The following is a 19,319-nucleotide window of genomic DNA, read 5'->3' as shown; positions in this document are numbered from 1 at the left end:
AGAAATCTCATATCTCTTCTACAAGGAGAATGTCAGCTGTCTCCCATACATGTCCAATTGGAATCCAGAATCAAGTCCCCAAGGTCAAAATTCCTCCCACTCTCTGTAGCTGTAGGGCAGGCTAAAAATTCTGTGCTATAATTATATCCAAGGCGAGCTAATGTCCGTTGTCTGAACTAAATCCTACATAGACTCTGTGTGCGAAGCCACCTACCTCGTTACCTACCTAGTACCTAAGGTATCTATCTCCCTCTCTGCCTGCAGCCTAGATTCATCCCATGCTGCCTAAACTCTAGCAACATATCTACTGTCAATACGGTGTACTCTGTATAAAGAACAGGGGCCCCTGGCTAAATGGGTAGTTCGATCCTCGCCCGCTGGGGGTTCCCTGTTCGAATCTTATCTTTTTTTTTCTTTTATCTGCGGGGTAAAATCGCTTGAAAGGGGGTTTTGTAGTGCCCGCGGCCAGAAAGGAGACAGCAGGTACTAAAAGAAAAAGAAAAAAATAGAAAAATTGGTCCTTCTTTTTATTTTTATTTTTTATTTTTACAATGTAACTAAGCTCATTCTTCCTTGAATCCTTATTTTATACTCTTAAAGTAGGAGATAGAATGAATAAATAAAATAAAATAAAACTATCCTGCCCAAACCGCACTGCCAGATATGGATTTAATACTCCACAGACATGTATATGTAAATGAATTGTATTCACTCTCAAAGATCTCAGGCATCATAATATATAACATAGATGAATAGACGGATAGATGGAGAGGAGAGTCTAGTGCGTCAACCTTCTGGTGAGAGAGCTCATCGATTTCCCATTCAGGTACGTCACAATGCAGGCCCTCCTGATATCAGCTCTTTCTTGTGTTCAGATGGGGTATTATTACAAATTGATTGGGGGATTTCGGCACCGAGGGTCGGTATGCAATCCAAGCATTTAAGATAGCATTTGGTCATGCTGAATTCGTATTTGATGCGGTTGCATAGTTCTCATTATTAATTTTGCAGATGAGGATAGCAAAGTACCTAGTAGAAAGCTTGCCTGGCGTGTACGAGTGCAAGTGCAGTACGCTCGGAGTTCGGCCTTGATGACTGTATACAGTAACTGATCCCGATGCACATGAAATGCCTCCGACAGAACTGTAGTTGAGCTAACTGTAGTTCTATCTTCTTCCCCTCTGTCAGTGCCCAATACAATAATGAGCCTACCTAGTTACGAATAGCAATCGTAACAATGCGGGGTCTGCCAATGGAAATTCCACTCAAGCCTGTGAGGAGATCACGCCATCATATCTGATAATCTGATCGATCTGTCCACAGCTGCAGATCATTTCCCCCTATGGAGTGGATCTGATGACGCGTTCCGATTATCAGATTGTTTAGAGTGTACCTAGGTCTTTGCAGCTTGCTCAGTTCAATATAAAAATGGGCAATCTCCCCTCTTCCCCCCCCTACAAAAAGGAAAAGAAAAAAAAAGAAATAAAAATCCTGATATCTATATCGAAATCCTCACTGCAATTACGTCCATTAAGACAGTCTCCTCTTTATAAATACGCCATCCCACAATTTCTCCACTACCATGACGACTACAACAACTACTACTACACGACTACACATCATCCGCCACGCAGAAGCTATCCACAACACTACTCACGACAAGACCCTTCCGGATCCCGAACTCTCCGCGAAAGGAATTCAGCAAGCGCGCACTCTCTGCCGGGATTTCCCATACAAGCAGGATGTCGACCTCGTCATCACATCGCCCCTGCGTCGGGCTATCCAGACTACCCTTGAAGGGTTCCGGGATGTCCTGGATTGGCGGTACTTTGTTACTGCGGGAGCAGCAGCAGCAGAGGGTGGTGGTGGTGGTGGTGGTGGTGTCCCTGATGGAGCGAGTTTGCTGGTCGACCCGGAGGTGCAGGCACATTCTTCCCGGCCGTGCGATACAGGCTCGCCCAGAGAGGTCCTTCAATCCCTATTCCCGCATCTGTCGACCTCTTTCGCAGGCTTGGCCCTGGACTGGCAGTTAAAGCAAGGCCCCTACTCAGCCGACGACGAGGCTGTAGCAAAGCGCGCGGAGAGGGTTCGCCGTCGTCTGGTGGAGCGATTTTCACAATTGAGAGGTCCACGACGAGACATTGTGATTGTCTCGCATGGCGGGTTTATCACCTATTTGACGGGGGATCCGCAGATGAAGATTCCTGCGGCTGGGTGGAAGAGCTTTTCCGTCATGACGGATGATGAGGGGAAGGTGGTGTTGCACGAGTTATGCTTATGAATAAGATAGAGCTCAATAGGGCAGGTGCCTGTGTTGGGGTCATACATAGAGGAATCAGGTAAACCTACGATATCTACGCTTTGATTTCGAAAATTACGAGAATGGACATGATGAACGGATGAGAGAAATGAAGAGTGGATAAATAGAGTACATACTGAGAAAGCAAATAAATCCGTTATAAGCGATTGACACGTTTTTGCTGGCTTTTATGTTCTCCCCAACATATACAGTTATAGTAGTAGTTCTGTCACGACAGACAGTGCCGGCCATTGATTCCCCAGTTATCCAGGAAACGCACGCATTCTTCGTTTGATAATTGGTAGACAAGCTCAAACTGACCTACGGCGATTAATCGCAAGCGCAAAAAAAAAAAACATAAGCATACCAAACGGCTGAATCAGCAGACAGGCGTCACGTTGCACAAAAGGAAGAGAAATGTCAAGGCTTGCGCCCATACACAAAGTGAGCCTGCTGGTATATATGTATAGAACGATCCTTGACTTCATTTCGCACTGCTGCACAGAGCACTTCCACTTCCTCTCTGCTCCAGCCAAGTACGCGGGTATAAAGTGCAGGGGTGTAGGAGCCTATCGCCTGAAGCACTTGCGCTTGATGATATTTGCCGAGCTCCTTCAATTTTGAGTCCTTGGGCCATGTGCCCACTGGGACCTGAATAGCATCAACCATATTTTCAGTATCACTGACAGACAGGCAGACAGAAAGTCAGACAGAAGGAAAGAAAAGGGTGGGAAGAAAGAAGAAAAAAAGGAAAGGAAGAAGGAAGTACGAGAGAAAGAAAGAGGGGTAGAAGATATACAAACCTTGATAATCTCGCTCTTAATATCGGTAAAACCAGCCTTGAGCATCTCATCTTGCCATGTCCCTACCAGGGTCATGCTTTTGCCAAATATCTCGCTAGCTTTATGTAGATTTTCTACCCAGACCTGTAGATTCTTAGCCTTTTCTAGAGTTCCATCATCTGAGTAAACCTGTGGATCAAAAGTTTGCATTTCAAGATACCCCCCTGATTTGAGATGTTTGAATGCCTGGCAAAATAGGCGGCCATAGTCTGCAACGAATCCCATAAGCTCACGTCCGTGAATAAAGTCAAATGGTCGAGTGTAAATCCAGTTGTTGTCAAAGTCGTCAATTTCAAATATACAATTCGGGGGAACCCTACAATTAATTCTGATCAGCGAGTTTCTTGATTGATTTCCGCAATTTTCTAGCAGATAGATTACCGATCTTACCATTTTGGTTGGATTGGGCTCAGATCAACGCCTGTTTTTGTTAGGCAATCAAGTCATCATGCTCAGGAAGTCAACATCGCTGTCCTACCGATAACTTCTGCAGATGGATATTGGCTGCAGTTTATTCTTAGCAAGCAGACAAAGAAAATGACGAACCTATAAAATAAGAAGGTCTTACTTACTCTGCAAAATCAATGGCCCAAATTCCAGTGCCCGTCCCAAGATCAAGAACACGCTGGGGATTTGAGCCTATGGGGCTCAGATGGAGCTTACCCCCAAGGAGAAGCAGGTAGATATGATGTCCAAGGTCCATTCGGTCTTGCTCCTCTTCATCGTTTGGCTGACATGGACTCAGTCAGGCATTCCCTTTCGTGGATAGGGATAACATACCAGGGTATATGCTCCTTCGCGAAATGCATGGTAGCGGCGTCCATTCTTGGAATGACTTTAGTATCTCCTCACTGAGGGCCGACGGCCATGTAACTCTCACCTCATACCTGGCAGATTCACCGGGTTAACAACCTTCATGATATCAGATGCCGGGCAGGAAGATCACTTACTTGTAGTTTATGATGCTTGAACTAATGGACGTTTGGTAACTCGCGGACCCGATGCTTTCCAGGTTGTCAGGTCATCGATCTCTGCCGATTGATAATCAGGATTTGGAATGCTCACGAGTCATTGAACGCTGAATCCGCATTGGAGAAAGGTTCTTCCTAAAGAAACCCTCCAGTTAGCATTTTCATTTCCTGTAGGTAGTTGAAGACGCTCACGTCTACTTCCAGGACTGCACCAGCAGGGAGAGTCTGAGTCATTGTTGAAAATCAGGTCCACAATGTACTAACGTTCGCAGGGAGGTGTATGATCGATGGCATCTGAGCGATGGAGATGATTGCGGGTGAATTTTTAAAACAATTCGATTTTGCTTCCCCGCCTCTCCATGCGGCGCAGCAAATCGAGAGTTCCCTACCAAATATCTTCCCTGCAGGGAAGGTGAACAAAAGAGGCATTCGCATCGACCCCTGTAATAAACACATCACTCGATTGGATCGTCTACCATGTTTGTGATTCGGGCCGCATCTCCGTGTTAGCGTCGACTCTAGTCGAATATACCATGTCAGGAATGGTACAAATTGGCCAGAGACCCCATTGTAGGGTCAAGGTTCGTCCCGCAAGCAACGGTCAGAATACGTCGATAAGAAGATAGGAGAACATTGGCCAATCACGTACTGTATCTCCTCCACGATTGCCACAATCTAGTAGCAAACCACCATGTCAGTACAGCGACGGTACGACAGGGATGTTGACTGACTGGACCATCACGAAGGTGATGAAACCCTACTGAATAAAAAAGGTTTGACCTATAAAAATCCCGTCCTTCTGGTCTTGCCCCATCACTGTGATGAAAACGAACGAAAGAAGATGAAGTTGTGGGAGCTTGGAGCTTGATGAGATTCGTGAAGAGCTACCTCCTACGAGGTCAGGGACTCGCGCACGGGCTATGCCCGATTTGGAAGGTGAAAATTAGCCAGCGATTACTGACCAGAAAAAGCCCTCTAATACTCTGTTACTCTTCTATTAGAGCGGTTATTGAAAATGATGATTTAGAGAGAATATTGAAGAATGGGGATGTGAGTAATTCTCAGACCAGACTACCTAATAAAGGGTAAGACACCTCTATATATCTAGGTGAGGCAGGGCCTAAATAAGTAAATATAGGGATCTAAAAGAGTCCCAAGCAAACTAACAGGAAACTAACGTATCACTGAAATAATAATAGTCTTGGCATGCGGTAGCGAATAGTAATTAATTAACTGCTGATCTTCAGTAATTACCAAATCAGGGAATTGTACAGCAAATCCCAGTATTGGTGGTGTTTGCCATCTGACAGAGGTCTAGGTCCGTTTTGCTGAAGTCCGTATTATAACAAAAGCTGAATAAATAGTGACAGGATCCTCCACACGATAAGTTTGTTGCTCGACTTCACAATCAGAGCCTCTCTTCAACCAAATCTAAGCACGCACACCCAAGCCCAAGGAAACTTGACGTTCGCGAATCGAGTTGAGAATGACATCCACGTCCTTTTCCGCCGTCTCCCATTCCTTCTCGATAATTGCCTTCGCATGAGCGCTTCGCGGCTCGAACACAGCTTCGAAGGGCAACGGTTTGGAGACAAAACCAGAGGTGAAGGCCATGTCGTCCACCTCCTTTTTCTTTCCGTCCTGGTCGACGGCATGCCGGATGTTGAAGCCCCAGAGCAAGCGAGCGATCAGCAGGAAGAGCGAGTTGCGCGCAATGTGCCTCCCGGTGCAGATACGGCGTCCATGTCCGAAGAAATTGACGAAGCGGTTGTCCGCATTCTCGGGTTTCTCCAGCCATCTCTCCGGCAGGAATTCGAGGGGTCGCTCAAACACCTGTTCATCCAAGTTCATGGCCCAATACAGACCGATCACGGTGGCGCCTTTCGGGATTCGATAACCCATATAGGTGTCTTCCTGCATTGTCGCATGCGGGATACCCCCCGGAACGATGGTACGCCAGCGCAATGTTTCTTCCACGACTGCAACGATGTATGGCAGTTGTTTCCTGTCTTCCAGGGTTGGCAGTCGGTCAGGTCCAACGACTTCATCCAGTTCCTTCTGGGCCTTTTCAATGAATGCCGGATAGGAAAGTGCGGCTAGTATGAACATGCGCATCTGCACTGTCGTCGTGTCCAGCCCTGCGTCAGCGATAATGCCAATGTTGTATGCCAACTCCAACTGGGACATCTGCTCTGCTTCTTTGGAGCTTGAGAATTCCTTGCTCCAGTTCCACGCTTTGCTTGACAACCCCTTCTCCAGATTCCGCAGGTGCAGAGACTTTTCAATTTGGAAAAACCCCTCTGCCGTTCTTTTCCACGGTGCCAGCGCTGGAGGAAGAACGTTCAGGAAGGGGAGGGCATCCACAATCCATGTACCGACACGCCCCATATATGCAAAGTTCTCCTGCACACGGTGACCGTCCTTCAGTGGCTGTTCATCCCCCGTGTGCAGACGGAATCTGGAAATCGTTTGTTTGCAGGAAATCGTACAGCATCTGCCTACTTTCGAGATCCTGCAACGGGTAGTAGGTCTGAGAGGCCCGGGGGCTCAAGGAGGGCGCATCCATGCGCTGGTGGAGCCGGTAGCGATCGTCGTAGCGTCTGAGCAGCATATGCATGCCTTTTGTCAAGTTCTCGCCTGCCATGACCATCCGTGGCCGGTCGCTGTAGATATTTCCTCGTTTGTCAAGCAGCTCTCGCGCGATGGCGGCATCGGCGATCATGATCACAGTGTTGATGCCAAACTGGGCACTGATGATAGGACCATACTTCTTGGTCCACTCCCGGAAGGTCCGCCATGGCAGCTCTGTTGGTGCTTGGTGGAGATTGCCGATGAGAGGGAGACGAGGAGGGCCGGGAGGCAGAGATCGATCCCGCCTGTATTCGTAGAGGAGCCTGAGAACGATTAAAGCGATGAGAAGGACAACGACCTTGCCGCTGGTTTCCATCATGGCAAAGAAGATGACGTCTCCTGGAAGGTGACAAAGGTCTTCACTCTCTCAGTTAGAAAGCGAGCATTCGCTTCAGCTGGCAACAGAGGTGGGGAGGGGACAGTCTTTGTAATACTCGCAGAGCACTCAGCCGCAGGATAAATAAATACCCTGTTAAAACCATGCTGGTCAAGTTTCAAGATGCAGTCCTATCAGGTCAAAATGTAGTGCTCCGCATATGCAGAATGACAGCGTTCTCGGAAATTCCTGTGTTCACCAATGGTTCTCAGCTTCCGCTATAACAGTGCATATAACTGAACGACGTCTTTGAAATCGTTGGCTGGGGTGTAGCTCCTCATAAGACGGCCATACAAGGGCCTAGGCCTGGGACACCTCAGCTCACTAAGCCTGAAGGCATGATTACCAGGGTCTGGATGGAGCGTTGTGAGGCAAAGTGCAGATCCTGATGCGAGGCATGCATGCAAGGTGGAAACCGTTGGTCCTAGACAAGAGTGTTAGGGTTAGCAGCCCTATGCTGAGGCCTGGCGCGCGGGGGGAAGCGGGAAAGAAAGCTAAAGCCTGCAGCGTCTTTAGGGCATCGGCCGCTATCTGTCCGCCACTAGGCTAACTGACAGGTCCCTTAATTGGTTGATTACTCACCATAACAGCGTACGCTAGAGTACTAGTTCATACTTAAAGTTTCCACCCGCACCTTATTTTCCTGCAAAACTTGAATTGATTTAATCGTTTCTTAGCATGATTAATATAGAAACTATATAAGAAAATAATTTTCTAATAGATCATTGATTAAGCTAAGACATTTATATAGAAAGATTTCTTAGGACTGTTATAAGTTATAAGTAAATCTTATTAATTAGAAGTTGACTCATTTTAGATTTTTTTCAATTTATACGTAAAACTACTACCTAAGTATTTGTATATATACGGCCTTTATTATGCTATTGTTCCCCTGTATATTAATCAAATTCATAATCTTGTAATATCATAATATTTTATTATCTCTCATTCTGTAGGAAAAATTTAAACTATAATTCATAACTAAAATAGAATCCAAGTAGACTCCAACCAGAATCTACATATCTCAATTCCGATTACAAGGGCTCAGGCGAGACTCTCCATATGGGCTCTAATCTTAACCTCTCTCTTAATCTCTCTCTTTTACTTGCTTTCTTTCACTTCCCTACTTTTTCTTGTTCTTGTATTTTTTTTTCTCCCCCTTTGAAGGTCGAAAAGGTGTAATCTTTTTGGGAAATCCAATCCAACGAAGACTTGCTTCTTTTTTTCATCTCAGCTACGGGAGTCTCTACTCAAGAGCCTGCTGTCGACACCATAAACGCTTTACACACATACATAGCTCGTGTCTTCTATCTCCTCCACTCTGTTTTATACTGGTCGACCAACCCTTGCATCGCTACGCAGACGGAGTAGCCGACGGAACTGGACCAGGTCCAGTACTATTCCCCCCACTGCCACCGCCGAAGGAGCTGTCCGTATTCTGATGCCCGCCATCCGCCTCATAGTACGCCGCAATATTATAGTACGAATCGTCTGTGTAGTCCGCCGTGACATTGATCCCGATCTGAATCCAGGCCATCAGCCCATCGGTAACGTCCTCGCCCAGGTAGAGGAATTCGGGGAACGGGTCATAGTCGTTCGCGGCTTGCACGATGCTCCACATGTCGTCTGCGTTGGAGGTGATGGGCTGCGTGTTGGTGTTGTAGGGGTAGGTCGCCTCGACGGCGGACCGGAGGGCTTCGTTCCAGAAGAGCTGCCCGATGTGGGTGACCGACCCGGTGCCCCGGGCAAGGGTGTTGTTGTTCGTGTTGATGGTCACGTTCGTGTGGGCGAGGAGGTGCGTGTGCGTCGCGCGCCCCTCGTAGTGGCCCGGGAAGATGGTCTCGAAGGAGGCGACGCCGTCCTCGTCGGTGGGCTGGATTCCGCGCAGGTACGTGCTGTTCCAGCCGTCAGCGGCGTAGTTGCCGCTTTCGCTGATGCCGCTGTAAACGCCAGTCGCGTTGCAATTCCAGATATCGACATAGACATTTGGGACGGGCTTGCAGGTGTTGATGTCGAGATACTGCACCTCGAGATAGAGATCGATGCCGTCGCTGTACTGCGCCTCTTTCACGTTCTTGCGGATGAGCTCGCCCCAGACATAGTACGGCCCGTCCGTCACCTCCGGAGTCAGAATGCAGCTAGTGTTGGCCGCAAAGACGGTCGTCTCGGGGGTGTCGGGCGTGTATTGCAGGATGCCCGTCCGATTGTGGTCGATGGCCTCGTACGTCTCGAGGGTTTCGAGATCGCGGCGGAACTTCTGCGCTTCTGCACGGACATAGCATGATTAGCTAGCGAGAAATATTTCAGGAGGATGGATATACTGACTCCCCGTAATCCCGCGCTTCTGCCGCAGTTCGCGCGCCACCTTCGCTCGACGGGCAATGTTCCGCGCGTGCAGGCTGCGTGCTTCGACGGAATCGGCGCAAGCATTCAAGGAACGCTTTGCGGCAGCCGCCATGACGTTGCGGGCTTGGATCTCACGTTGGAGGTGCGCCGCATCGTGGATTTCGCCGGGATGAGCGATAGTCTGGGTGGCCAGACAGGCCATTCCAGCGACGAGGCCAGCGAGTTTGGAGAAGTGGACCATCTTTGTTCAATAGAAACGAAAACACGTGTAATTGCAAGAGTGATAAAGGATCGATCGACTTGCAGATCTATCCGTCTGTCTAGACGACATGTCGAGCAGACACATCTTATATATACCTGTTTCTATAATGGTAGTTCCATTACCTGCAATGCCAAGCGAATTCACCTGCCGCAGCGTGTTTCATCAGGATTAAACAAAACATCAGCACCAGTGTATACACGGTAGGTGAGCCCAATGAGGGACGACCAATTCCTAAGCGGACATCAGACGCGTCATGAGTTGCGAAATGAAGCTGCGCAATCAGGGCTTGGCAGAGTCCAGACAACTGGTCTTGGCCTTGGCATCACCAGGCCAGCTGAATTGTGCAAATCGTAGATAATTGCCAGACAAGTGATTGGTCTGAAGGTCTGGAGCTTCCATCTCTATATTATTGCTGCTGACGTCTCCTGCGCGGCTCAGGGAAATAGCCTCTCTTGGCTCAAGTTTGCCTGAAACAGTGAAATATTAGTTATTATTAAGAAAGAATGAATTATGGATAGACCCACCTCGATGGTGAGTAGTTGCTTCAGTACCAATCAGGTATGAGAGAAAAGAATTCCGTCCGAAATTGTGGACTAGTCATTCATATCTAACCTAATCTAGCCTCCATTCATCCACTGGATGGGCTGGTTCTTTACGTCGCTAGGTGCAGAGAGGGCAATAACCTAGTGACATAGATGACACATTATGCTATCGGTGTCCATACTGATCTATATACAAATGCAATCAATGGTGGACGTGAGAGTCTCTTTCGGGACAGCTGGAGGGTTTGTACCTTACCTAATGAGGCAGGTATCAGCGCCAATTTTCCTGTTTGGGTAAAATCGAAAGTGCCATCTTTGGTGAGTACGGTCAATTGAATGCGACCTCCGGCAATTTACTTAAATTTCCGGCAAAAAAAAAAAGGTACATAGGTAATTATCCACGGTAAGTATTTTTTATAGTCTTAAACTATTATGACTTTTTTTTTTAATTCAAGTACATACCTGAGGTAGATATGGTAGGAAGTCGGCAATTTCTAGCCGACTCCTCGATCAAAGCCTCCTTGGGAGTCCCTCAGATGTATGGCTCAATCAGACTGATAGAGACTAGACGTTTGAAAAGTTCCTCCTTTGGAACTATAGAGATCTACGGAAACTTGAAATGGTCCTTTTCAACTCTTGCATCTACTTCGCTGGAATAATAGAGAGCAGCTCCTTCGCAAATGCAGCAGCCGTGGCGGCAGCGTACGGCTGCCACCGCTTGTTCTTATGGGAATCTGCATAGTCACAGATCCCCCTGATCACCAGGCAAGGGAACTCATCCATCAAGCCAGCGGCTTCCATCTCTACGCAAATAATTCCCCGGTCCTTTCTGAGTTTCTCTCGCGTGTCAGCGTCCTTGACGACGATATCGGCAGACCCAATGGTGCCGGATATAATCCTGATAGATATCATCGCATACTTCTTGGAGCATTCTGTCAACGGTGTAGAACAGAGTGTCGGGGGTCTCAAGGCCTGTTTCTGGATCATAGTCTTCTTCTGTCGAATTTATTCTTTCTCCGTGTTCAATCTCCAAGAGGAGACGTGCAAACTCAAGAATAAAGGGATGTTGGTGCCTCCTGCCCTCGAGTCCAGTGCTAGAAGAAAGATCAGCTGTTAGAGAACTAGAGACGTATGGTCGACAGGGGTCAAGTAATTGTTGGGTGTTGGAATCATGCAAGAAGAAAATTCTTTCCGCGTCCAATTTTTCTCGTACCCAAGGGCCTCCGCAAAGTTGCAGCATCGTGTGAGCCAGGCTGACTGCTAGGATCCTCTTATCTTTGAGAGAAATCTTGAACGAACCCCTTTCATTGACACGGCGGAAATGACCGTCATCGAGAAGGGTCCTGAGTGAGACTGCTGGATTGGCCTTTGGCTTCAAAGGTTTTTCTCGTGAGAGTGAGATATCCCACAATGTGTTATCAGTGGCTAGGATATGCAACACTTGCCTCCATCCTTGCGAGCGCTGTATGAGAGCACAGACATTATCGACTCGCGTTCGCTCCGGAAATGCCGATACAGCAGAAGCTCTGGATATTAGAAAATTTTAAGACCAAACTTCCGTGACCATTGAGGAGAACTTACCCTCCATCAGTAATGACGCATTTAGTTTCCTGCCATTTACATGGCTCGCGACATGGAGACAAAAACATATCGAGATTAATACACGTTCTCGTAGAGTCTGAATTCTGGGGAATCGCCAAATGAAGCTTAGCATTGTGAGTGGTGGTGCAATGCGACAATTGTTTGACCAAAGACTGGTAGAGCGCCTGGGTTAAGTCCCGTATTTGGTATAGTGGTTCCTTGTTTGATCTGCTTTGTTGGGCTCTGGACGTGACGTAGGATATGTCAGATGCATCTCTGAACAACCGCCTCATCTCCTTGTTGAAGCGGTCAATTGCCTCGAGTGTCCTAGTAAAGACCTCCTCTTTGCGAAGCTGAACCAAGTCACCAAATTCTCGAACGAAGCCGATGTCATCCTCTGTGTGATCAAGTCGTGCCCTTAAGGCTCGAAGCTTTGGGTGTGCTGGCGACTGTGGCTTTTCGAGGACAGGCGAAGAAGGTGAGGGGGAGCGGAGTGATCGCCGTGACGAGGATATGTTTTTGAGGAAGGAAGGAAGATGGACGAATTTCCTGACATTCTTTGCCTTTTCTTTAAGCTTTCGCTTTTCCGACTGCGGAAACTGGGCAAGCATAACGGTGGCGTGCAGAAACGAACAGTTTGTTGACCTTAAGATGATACTTACCGACTTGTGAGATAAGCGATCCAGAGCCTGCTCATGGTGACCAAGGAGACTCCCGTCAAGGAGATCCTCGAATGATCCTAGCAGATCGTTCACAACCTTCAGACATTTTTCAAATGCCTCGTCCGATAAATCGTGTTCCGGTTCCACGTCTAAGAGGATCGTTTTGACGTCAACTTGAAAGAAATCCTGGTAGTTTCGGAGCCTCTCACGGGCTGCCACATCGAGGTTTGGATCGAGAACAGACGATTCGTAACACGGTAATTTGGACCCAAAAAGATGATGAACTGCCTGAAGCAGCTGCCATTGTTCTACTCCATCTGTGGCCAGCTTCATCGTGTTGAGCGCCAAATGGCGATCTGCGAATGAGCCTATGCATGCGATCGCTGCTGCTGCCCCAGAACCTGTCTCCTAAGCAGCACAGCTGATCCGAGGAGAAGAGATGAGTTTCCTGCGATATATCATTGCATGAGAATCAATTCAAGACTCAGCCTTGCCATAGAGCGACAGCACGGACCACGTGGCCACCACCTGTTCAGGCGGGGCTCTCCCCCCTGCTTCCTTCCTCTTTCAGACTATTCTCTCCATGAAAGAGAGTGATTATTCATCGTGATGAAGCTGCGAAACACAATATGACGGAGCAGGCCGATGTGAGCAGCGCTCAAATGCCAGCCCTATCTGAGACAACAATATATGAGCTGGCAACCGATTGCTCTCAGCTTTTTGATGATTATCTATCCAATCCTAGTGCCCGCAGCTTCGATACGGTGGAGACACAGAATGCACGTTTCAATATTTGGGCTGCCAATCTGGGCGTTTTTGCAGATCTTCATGCTTCCCTGGACTATCGTCTGAGGTATAGCCCTGAGATCCGGACAATGGTGCTCCGGTTACTCGACGTCCTGCACAGAAATCTGCAACGTGGTATGTGCGTCGTTTTATAATCCGTGAGGTTTTTTTTTTACTCACGTTGCCTCTAGCAAACAATATCAACAACCACCGCGAGACATTGAAGACTCGCTCAGAGGAACGAACGGTAGCAAATACCTTAAGGCCGTCGACATCTTCAGAATCCTTGGTGGAGGCTCTTGAAGCCGTTGAGGCGAGTATCGATAGACTACAAAGACTAGCTATTGTAATTCGAAAATCATCAACCCAAAGCAGAAATCTCAGAGCCAAAGCCTTTGTGCCAGAAGATGACGAAGGCAGCTTTGAAGACTTCGCTATCCAGATGGTTAAGCATCGGTACAAAGAAGCAAACGGAACACTCTGTGAACAGCTCGGTGCTTCTATTGCTCTACGTCGGAGACGCTTTCTTTACAAGTGGAAGCATCAGCAGAAGCTGGCATATAGACGTCAAAGCCAAGTGCCGGAAACAATACGACAACCGCCTTCAACAACAGGCTCACAAACAGCCTCCGAGCTACCGCGAGTGCCACCTCCATTTTTCATCTTCAAGCGTCACAGATTTTCGCAGCTAAAAATGTCGCAGCTTGCACAACCACCTTCTGAGACTAACGCCTGGACTCTTGATTCAAAGATCTTTCGCAACGTTCTCCGTGATCATAAACTGCCATCTTCAATGGTTAGCACGGGGACTTCTATCCAGGACAATGCTCTAGAATATCCTAGAGCCCCGGCTTTTAAGCCAGGACAGAAAGAATGTATTTGTCCGTATTGTTCTGAGCTTCTGCCTACAACCAAACTGAACAATGGCCGATGGTGGAGGCATCATGTGGATGGCGATCTGGAGCCATATGTGTGCATATCTGAAGAGTGTAGATAACCGCCGGCGTTCTTCATCAAGTTCGAGGACTGGCTTCAACATATGCAAAAGCACCATACGCCAGAGTGGACGCAAAATGTGCATATAACGATGTGGTGCTGTCCTATTTGCCATTCTCACGAGCCTTTTAGGTGGAAGAACGACTTCGCAGATCACATGGGGGCTTTTCATGCTGAGAAGTTCACCCAGTCTCAACTTCTTACACTCACCAGACGAAGCACGAGGTCGTTTCCCCGATCGCCATTCACCTGCCCTCTCTGCAATTGTGTCCCGGAGGATATCGCTCTGATTACTCAAGAACTAGGAGATAAGGCACCTTATTTTCTCTCCAAACACATCGCCGGTCATCTCAAATCACTCTCCTTCCTGTCTCTACCTTATCGAGATGACACTGATCAAGTACCGTCGGAAGCGAGTCGAGATGCGTCCTTTGGGAGGCAAGAAGACAGGACAGACACAGAGCAGAACAGTGCCTTTGATTCTGATGTTGCTCGCATTTCGTTAACCTTCGATGATGATGATCCCTCCGCACGAATAACTGATGTACAGCGCTCTCTTGGAACAGATGAGTGGGTGGCCGGTGAGCCAGGTATTCGACACTCAGCGGAGTTTGAATCGGCCGAGTCGTGGGATTTCATTGCCCCAAGACCCTACAACAGGAAAAATGATGTTATATTACAATCATTTATTGCCAGGGCCAATGAGCAGAGCCCGCCGGTGATCGACGATCCCTGGGGCCTGCAAGTCCTCCGCAAGCCGTCTCCAGACCTTGAGAATAAGACCTTGAGAATACTTCGGATGCTCGAATAATGCAATATGGCTACAAATTCCACTTTTCAGGGAGAGACGCTGTCCAAGAGAACATCACGACGATAGCAAACCGACTCCTTCTGGATTTAAATCTCGCGAGGAAGGTATGTAATCGATACCCCTGTAGGTTTCTTTCTCTGGTATTTGCTGATCGGGTACTTACCAGGTAGCACCCTTGCGGCCGTTGATCTTTATTGCACATTATTTTGGCGGATTAGCCGTCTTGAAGGTCTACTCAGTTCTGCGGTCACCTCACCTAGTCGACAGATTCTGATGAACTTAGCCAGGCACTTCTAGATTCCGCGTTCACCACCGATTCGAATCCATCGTCTTCCATATTAACTTCTACCGCCGGATTGATCTTCTTCGGGACGCCATTTTATGGTACAGAAGGATTAAGTCCGACTGAACTGCTTCTAGGTGCATTGGAGGAATACATGCCAGAACGAGTCCCGGAAATGCTTGACATCCAAAATCAAATGCTGCAACCGGGAAAGGCGTTTATTCGGAGTCTAGTCGACCGACTATGGAACATACGGTCTCTGATAAATAAGACAGAGGTGGTATGTTTTTATGAAGGAGAGTTCACCAATGTGCGACCTATTGTCGGCAGACAAATGCGGGTAATGTGTCCCCTGCCCTCTACGTAAACACATATTGAGAGATGTCTAACTGCCCCTGGTAGAAATTTATCGTTGACAGTCGTTCCGGCTACCTCGCCATTTCCGAACTGACGAAGCAGTTTCCAATTTATCGAAAGCATAGCGATATCAACAAGTTTGGCAGACCTCCCGAAGACATCTTTTTCACGGTGTGCAGTGTCATCGAAAGCATGGCACGCAATGCTTTTCAGCTGGTCTCCCAGCGTATTGCTGATAGGACGAGTACTCGGACCAGTAGATGGTTCGGAAGTCGAGAACAAGATAGACCGGATACATGCCGATACGGAGAGTGTCGCTGACATGGGCCCGACCATTTTAGGGTACATCCCCGGAATCATAAGACGTCCCAACCTTGAATTTTCGCTGCCTGAGCCCAGAGATCCTGACTTCGTTGGCCGTGAAGAGATCATTGCCAATATTGATCGTGTACTGCAAACCGACCGGCCAGTTGCTGCCCTCTGCGGCCTCGCCGGTGTCGGGTAAGCCTTGGACGTGTTACGTGAAAATGGAAACCGTTCTAACTCTCTGTGCAATCCTTAGAAAGTCCTATATAGCCCTAGAATACTGTTATCGATTTAAAGAGAAACATCCACGCGTCAATGTTTTCTGGGCACGCTCTAGCACAAACACTTCTCGCTTCGTCGAAGGAATTCCGGGGGTGGAGGACCCAAAAGCGAGACCATCTCGGCCAGGTGCTGTTCATCATCTAGGATTCCGTATTTCTTTGCAAAGAAGAGGCGACCGCCCTCGAAGAGGTCCCACAGCTAGAGAAGAAAACAAAAAAAAAAAAGAATTAGCCCAAATCTAAACTATCATACCAAAGTGAGTATTGCGACTGATAGATGCATCTGCTTGGAGATGCTAGATGCGGAACACACCCATAATGTTTATCTATCCGTCTCCCATCCTCTGAGGTCATCCAAATTCACTTACCATTAGGCCCACAGACCAAATGTCCACCTTACAGTCCCAATCCATTCCCAGGATCACCTCTGGTGCCCTGTAAACGCCAGACATGATGTCGCCTCGGTGCTTCTGACTGCCGATCCTAGCCTCTCCAAGATCGCAAAGAACTGGTAGGCCAGTGGTCACAGGCATCGGCCGGCTGCAGTAGATAGTACGATCACTGAGTATCTTCCGAGGAGTGGGTCGTTCGATCTCGTCCTGCTCAATTTGAGATAGGATGGTGTTGTCCTTTATGCCTTGGAGCAAGTTGTTCGGTGAAATATCTGGGCACGATTTGACCTTTAGCCACTGCTAGCTAGCCTTTTTTTTCGCGCTGGTGCCTGTCTTGTCAACAGCGTACCTGTGTGAACGACATGGCATCCATGCAGATAGTCCAGGGCTCCGAGCAGAAGCTGGGCTCTCCTCTGGAGGAGATCTTTGGAAAACATCTTCTGGGGAAGGACTTTAAGGAATTCTGTAAAACTCATCCCCACTGGTTGATAGAGCAGACATTTGTGAGTTCATTGGGACCGGGGATTTCGAAAGAATTAACGACAATTCGAACCAAGTTTTTCCCAGGATGATTGCCAGGACAGCTTTTGAGATGATTGGAGACTAGAATCTCATGATCGTTACGCCGTCCTTCATCATTATGTTGCTTGGTTCGCACACACACTTTGAGGGTGAGATATCGCTGTTCCCTGCTAAAGCATCAGAAAGAGCTTGAATTACTTCGACACGACCTGACTGAATGCTTGCCTGAGATCTCGACACAGCCAGACTGTCGAGGACATCCCATAACCAAGCTTAGCGACGGCCTGATATCTTGACCTAAATACCTCGCCAATATGTACCGGATAATAATCTTCGGAAATGTAAGCAGGCGTGTCCTCTTCTTCAATCTTCTCCGTAGGATTCAACTCGGTAAAACCAGATGTGGGGGATTTACAGGGAGAGGAGGGAGGAAGGAGTGTCATCGTTCTGATCGACACTTTGGGCACAGAAAGAAGAAAACGAGAGGAGGAAATAGAGATGAGAGACGCTGGAAACCGCTTGAGAGTGAAGCAGAGTGTTCCTTTTCCAGCCATTATGAAAGGTATTGAAAGTTAAACTCCGCGAGATCTTAATCTTCCGCATTGCTCGAATCTTCTCACTCTGTCATGGTACAATGTTTAGATTCACAGAAATTGATAATTCGCATATCGAGAATCATGGTTGAGGATGTCTGAACTGGATTGGCGCTCAGTCGCTTAGGGGGAATAGGGCCTAGCGCCTATTGACACGTGACATCTATGGCAGTCACTGCTCCAGCCTCATGTCTCTTGCTTTTGGCCCAGAAGTATTTATTCCTCTATTAATAAAATGAGAAGATGCTTGGAAAGTATGTTTTCATAAAGCTACCTTCTGACTGTAGCTGAGCATTGATTAAAGGAGAAACTCGATAGGATATATATCTTGATGTCTAGTCATATTATGTTCCTAGTTATGCTATTGAGAAATCCTTCGACTGCTTTTTCTATACCCATTCCTATAAAGAAAATAAGGTGTATTAATTCTTATTTATTACCAAAAACTGGTATAAGAATAAAGATAGAACGGGAGAAATAATATACACTGAATAAAGCTAGATTAGTGCACAATTAGTAAACATACTACTTAATACATAGATAAGAAAAGAAACTAGAGACAGAGAGCGACTTATAGATCGTCTATATATCCTTAGAACTAGGACTTAAGTATCTAGCTTCCCATCTACAAAAACAGGGATAGAAGAAAGTGACACAAAGAGCAAGAAGATTGGGACGAGCTAGACAGCCACATTGGTAGGAGAATCATGTTTCATTCCCATAATGAGTGTTCTACGGTAGCCATAACCCATACGACGGTTGTGGATTGACGATCGGACCCCGGTAGTCTTAACTAGCTGACAAGGGGCCACCATAACGCATATACCATGCTGTAGTCTTGGGCAGAGGAACAAGGTAGCGGGACGTGGCTTAGCTTACTTACGTGGCCTGCTTTTTGATCTCCAGTCAGTTACAAAATTACCAAGAAGAGTTGAATGGAGCATGTGAAAGTACAGATCGAATCAATTGGATGGGCTCGTGCCGTATGAGAATCATATTAGATGCGTATTGCCATATCTAGTCCCTGAATTTTTCATATTGTCAAGAAAATGGAGAATTTCGCAATCGATTTGGTTGCCATGACGCTGTAAATTGTCTCAGGTGTAGAGTTGTGACAGAGACCGCCATACTAGTAGAGACCTGTATCTTGCATGATTGCAAATATGCTAATCTCCAGTAATGTCTATAATACATGTGTCAACGCCCCAGGAATCCCGCGATTCCAGAGAGGAAGGGAATGGAAACCTTGATAATTAACACGGCACAGGAATGGATGACGGACACAACCAACAAAACGTATCTACGAAGAACAATGAAGACAATACAAATCTCTTCTTACTACTTAAACTGAGTAAGCACTAGATACAACTCTTAGCTTACCTTAACAACCCTAAATGAAGACAAGAGATCAGGCAAGATGATGATTATTAAGAATCGTGTCAGAATTTAAGTAGGCTACATAGGTAATTGTAAGCCTAAG

General features: G+C 47.2%; 8 protein-coding genes across 8 annotated transcripts; 3 read left to right on the top strand and 5 right to left on the bottom strand.

The window, feature by feature from the left end:
• Positions 1 to 1,582: 1,582 nt before the first annotated feature.
• Positions 1,583 to 2,281, top strand: VTN77DRAFT_3627 (uncharacterized protein; the record flags this gene model as incomplete). The annotated part of the gene is made up of 1 exon (XM_069419596.1): positions 1,583 to 2,281. One exon carries the CDS (start codon positions 1,583 to 1,585, stop codon positions 2,279 to 2,281), a length of 699 nt encoding a protein of 232 aa, XP_069278418.1.
• A 438-nt stretch (positions 2,282 to 2,719) lies between these two features.
• On the bottom strand, positions 2,720 to 4,346 carry VTN77DRAFT_3626 (uncharacterized protein; the record flags this gene model as incomplete). Its single annotated transcript, XM_069419595.1, has 10 exons — positions 2,720 to 2,950; positions 3,103 to 3,457; positions 3,532 to 3,562; positions 3,620 to 3,645; positions 3,714 to 3,871; positions 3,922 to 3,966; positions 4,022 to 4,028; positions 4,092 to 4,145; positions 4,207 to 4,247; positions 4,305 to 4,346. 10 exons carry the CDS (start codon positions 4,344 to 4,346, stop codon positions 2,720 to 2,722), a joined length of 990 nt encoding a protein of 329 aa, XP_069278417.1.
• A 1,197-nt stretch (positions 4,347 to 5,543) lies between these two features.
• On the bottom strand, positions 5,544 to 6,500 carry VTN77DRAFT_3625 (uncharacterized protein; the record flags this gene model as incomplete). The annotated part of the gene is made up of 1 exon (XM_069419594.1): positions 5,544 to 6,500. One exon carries the CDS (start codon positions 6,498 to 6,500, stop codon positions 5,544 to 5,546), a length of 957 nt encoding a protein of 318 aa, XP_069278416.1.
• Positions 6,501 to 6,546: 46 nt separating this feature from the next.
• Positions 6,547 to 7,062, bottom strand: VTN77DRAFT_3624 (uncharacterized protein; the record flags this gene model as incomplete). The annotated part of the gene is made up of 1 exon (XM_069419593.1): positions 6,547 to 7,062. The coding sequence occupies one exon, from the start codon at positions 7,060 to 7,062 to the stop codon at positions 6,547 to 6,549; it is 516 nt and encodes a 171-aa protein (XP_069278415.1).
• A 1,411-nt stretch (positions 7,063 to 8,473) lies between these two features.
• On the bottom strand, positions 8,474 to 9,706 carry VTN77DRAFT_3623 (uncharacterized protein; the record flags this gene model as incomplete). The annotated part of the gene is made up of 2 exons (XM_069419592.1): positions 8,474 to 9,384; positions 9,445 to 9,706. The coding sequence occupies 2 exons, from the start codon at positions 9,704 to 9,706 to the stop codon at positions 8,474 to 8,476; spliced, it is 1,173 nt and encodes a 390-aa protein (XP_069278414.1).
• Positions 9,707 to 13,141: 3,435 nt separating this feature from the next.
• Positions 13,142 to 14,295, top strand: VTN77DRAFT_3622 (uncharacterized protein; the record flags this gene model as incomplete). Its single annotated transcript, XM_069419591.1, has 2 exons — positions 13,142 to 13,433; positions 13,490 to 14,295. 2 exons carry the CDS (start codon positions 13,142 to 13,144, stop codon positions 14,293 to 14,295), a joined length of 1,098 nt encoding a protein of 365 aa, XP_069278413.1.
• Positions 14,296 to 14,451: 156 nt separating this feature from the next.
• On the top strand, positions 14,452 to 15,105 carry VTN77DRAFT_3621 (uncharacterized protein; the record flags this gene model as incomplete). Its single annotated transcript, XM_069419590.1, has 1 exon — positions 14,452 to 15,105. The coding sequence occupies one exon, from the start codon at positions 14,452 to 14,454 to the stop codon at positions 15,103 to 15,105; it is 654 nt and encodes a 217-aa protein (XP_069278412.1).
• A 1,279-nt stretch (positions 15,106 to 16,384) lies between these two features.
• On the bottom strand, positions 16,385 to 17,200 carry VTN77DRAFT_3620 (uncharacterized protein; the record flags this gene model as incomplete). Its single annotated transcript, XM_069419589.1, has 3 exons — positions 16,385 to 16,531; positions 16,701 to 16,996; positions 17,074 to 17,200. The coding sequence occupies 3 exons, from the start codon at positions 17,198 to 17,200 to the stop codon at positions 16,385 to 16,387; spliced, it is 570 nt and encodes a 189-aa protein (XP_069278411.1).
• Between the last annotated feature and the right edge of the window lie 2,119 nt (positions 17,201 to 19,319).

The sequence above is a fragment of the Rasamsonia byssochlamydoides genome, assembly GCF_041956645.1.
Source record: "Rasamsonia byssochlamydoides strain NRRL 3658 unplaced genomic scaffold VTN77scaffold_25, whole genome shotgun sequence".
In the NCBI taxonomy this organism is placed as follows: domain Eukaryota; kingdom Fungi; phylum Ascomycota; class Eurotiomycetes; order Eurotiales; family Trichocomaceae; genus Rasamsonia; species Rasamsonia byssochlamydoides.
This window is presented reverse-complemented; position numbering and strand designations above follow the sequence as displayed.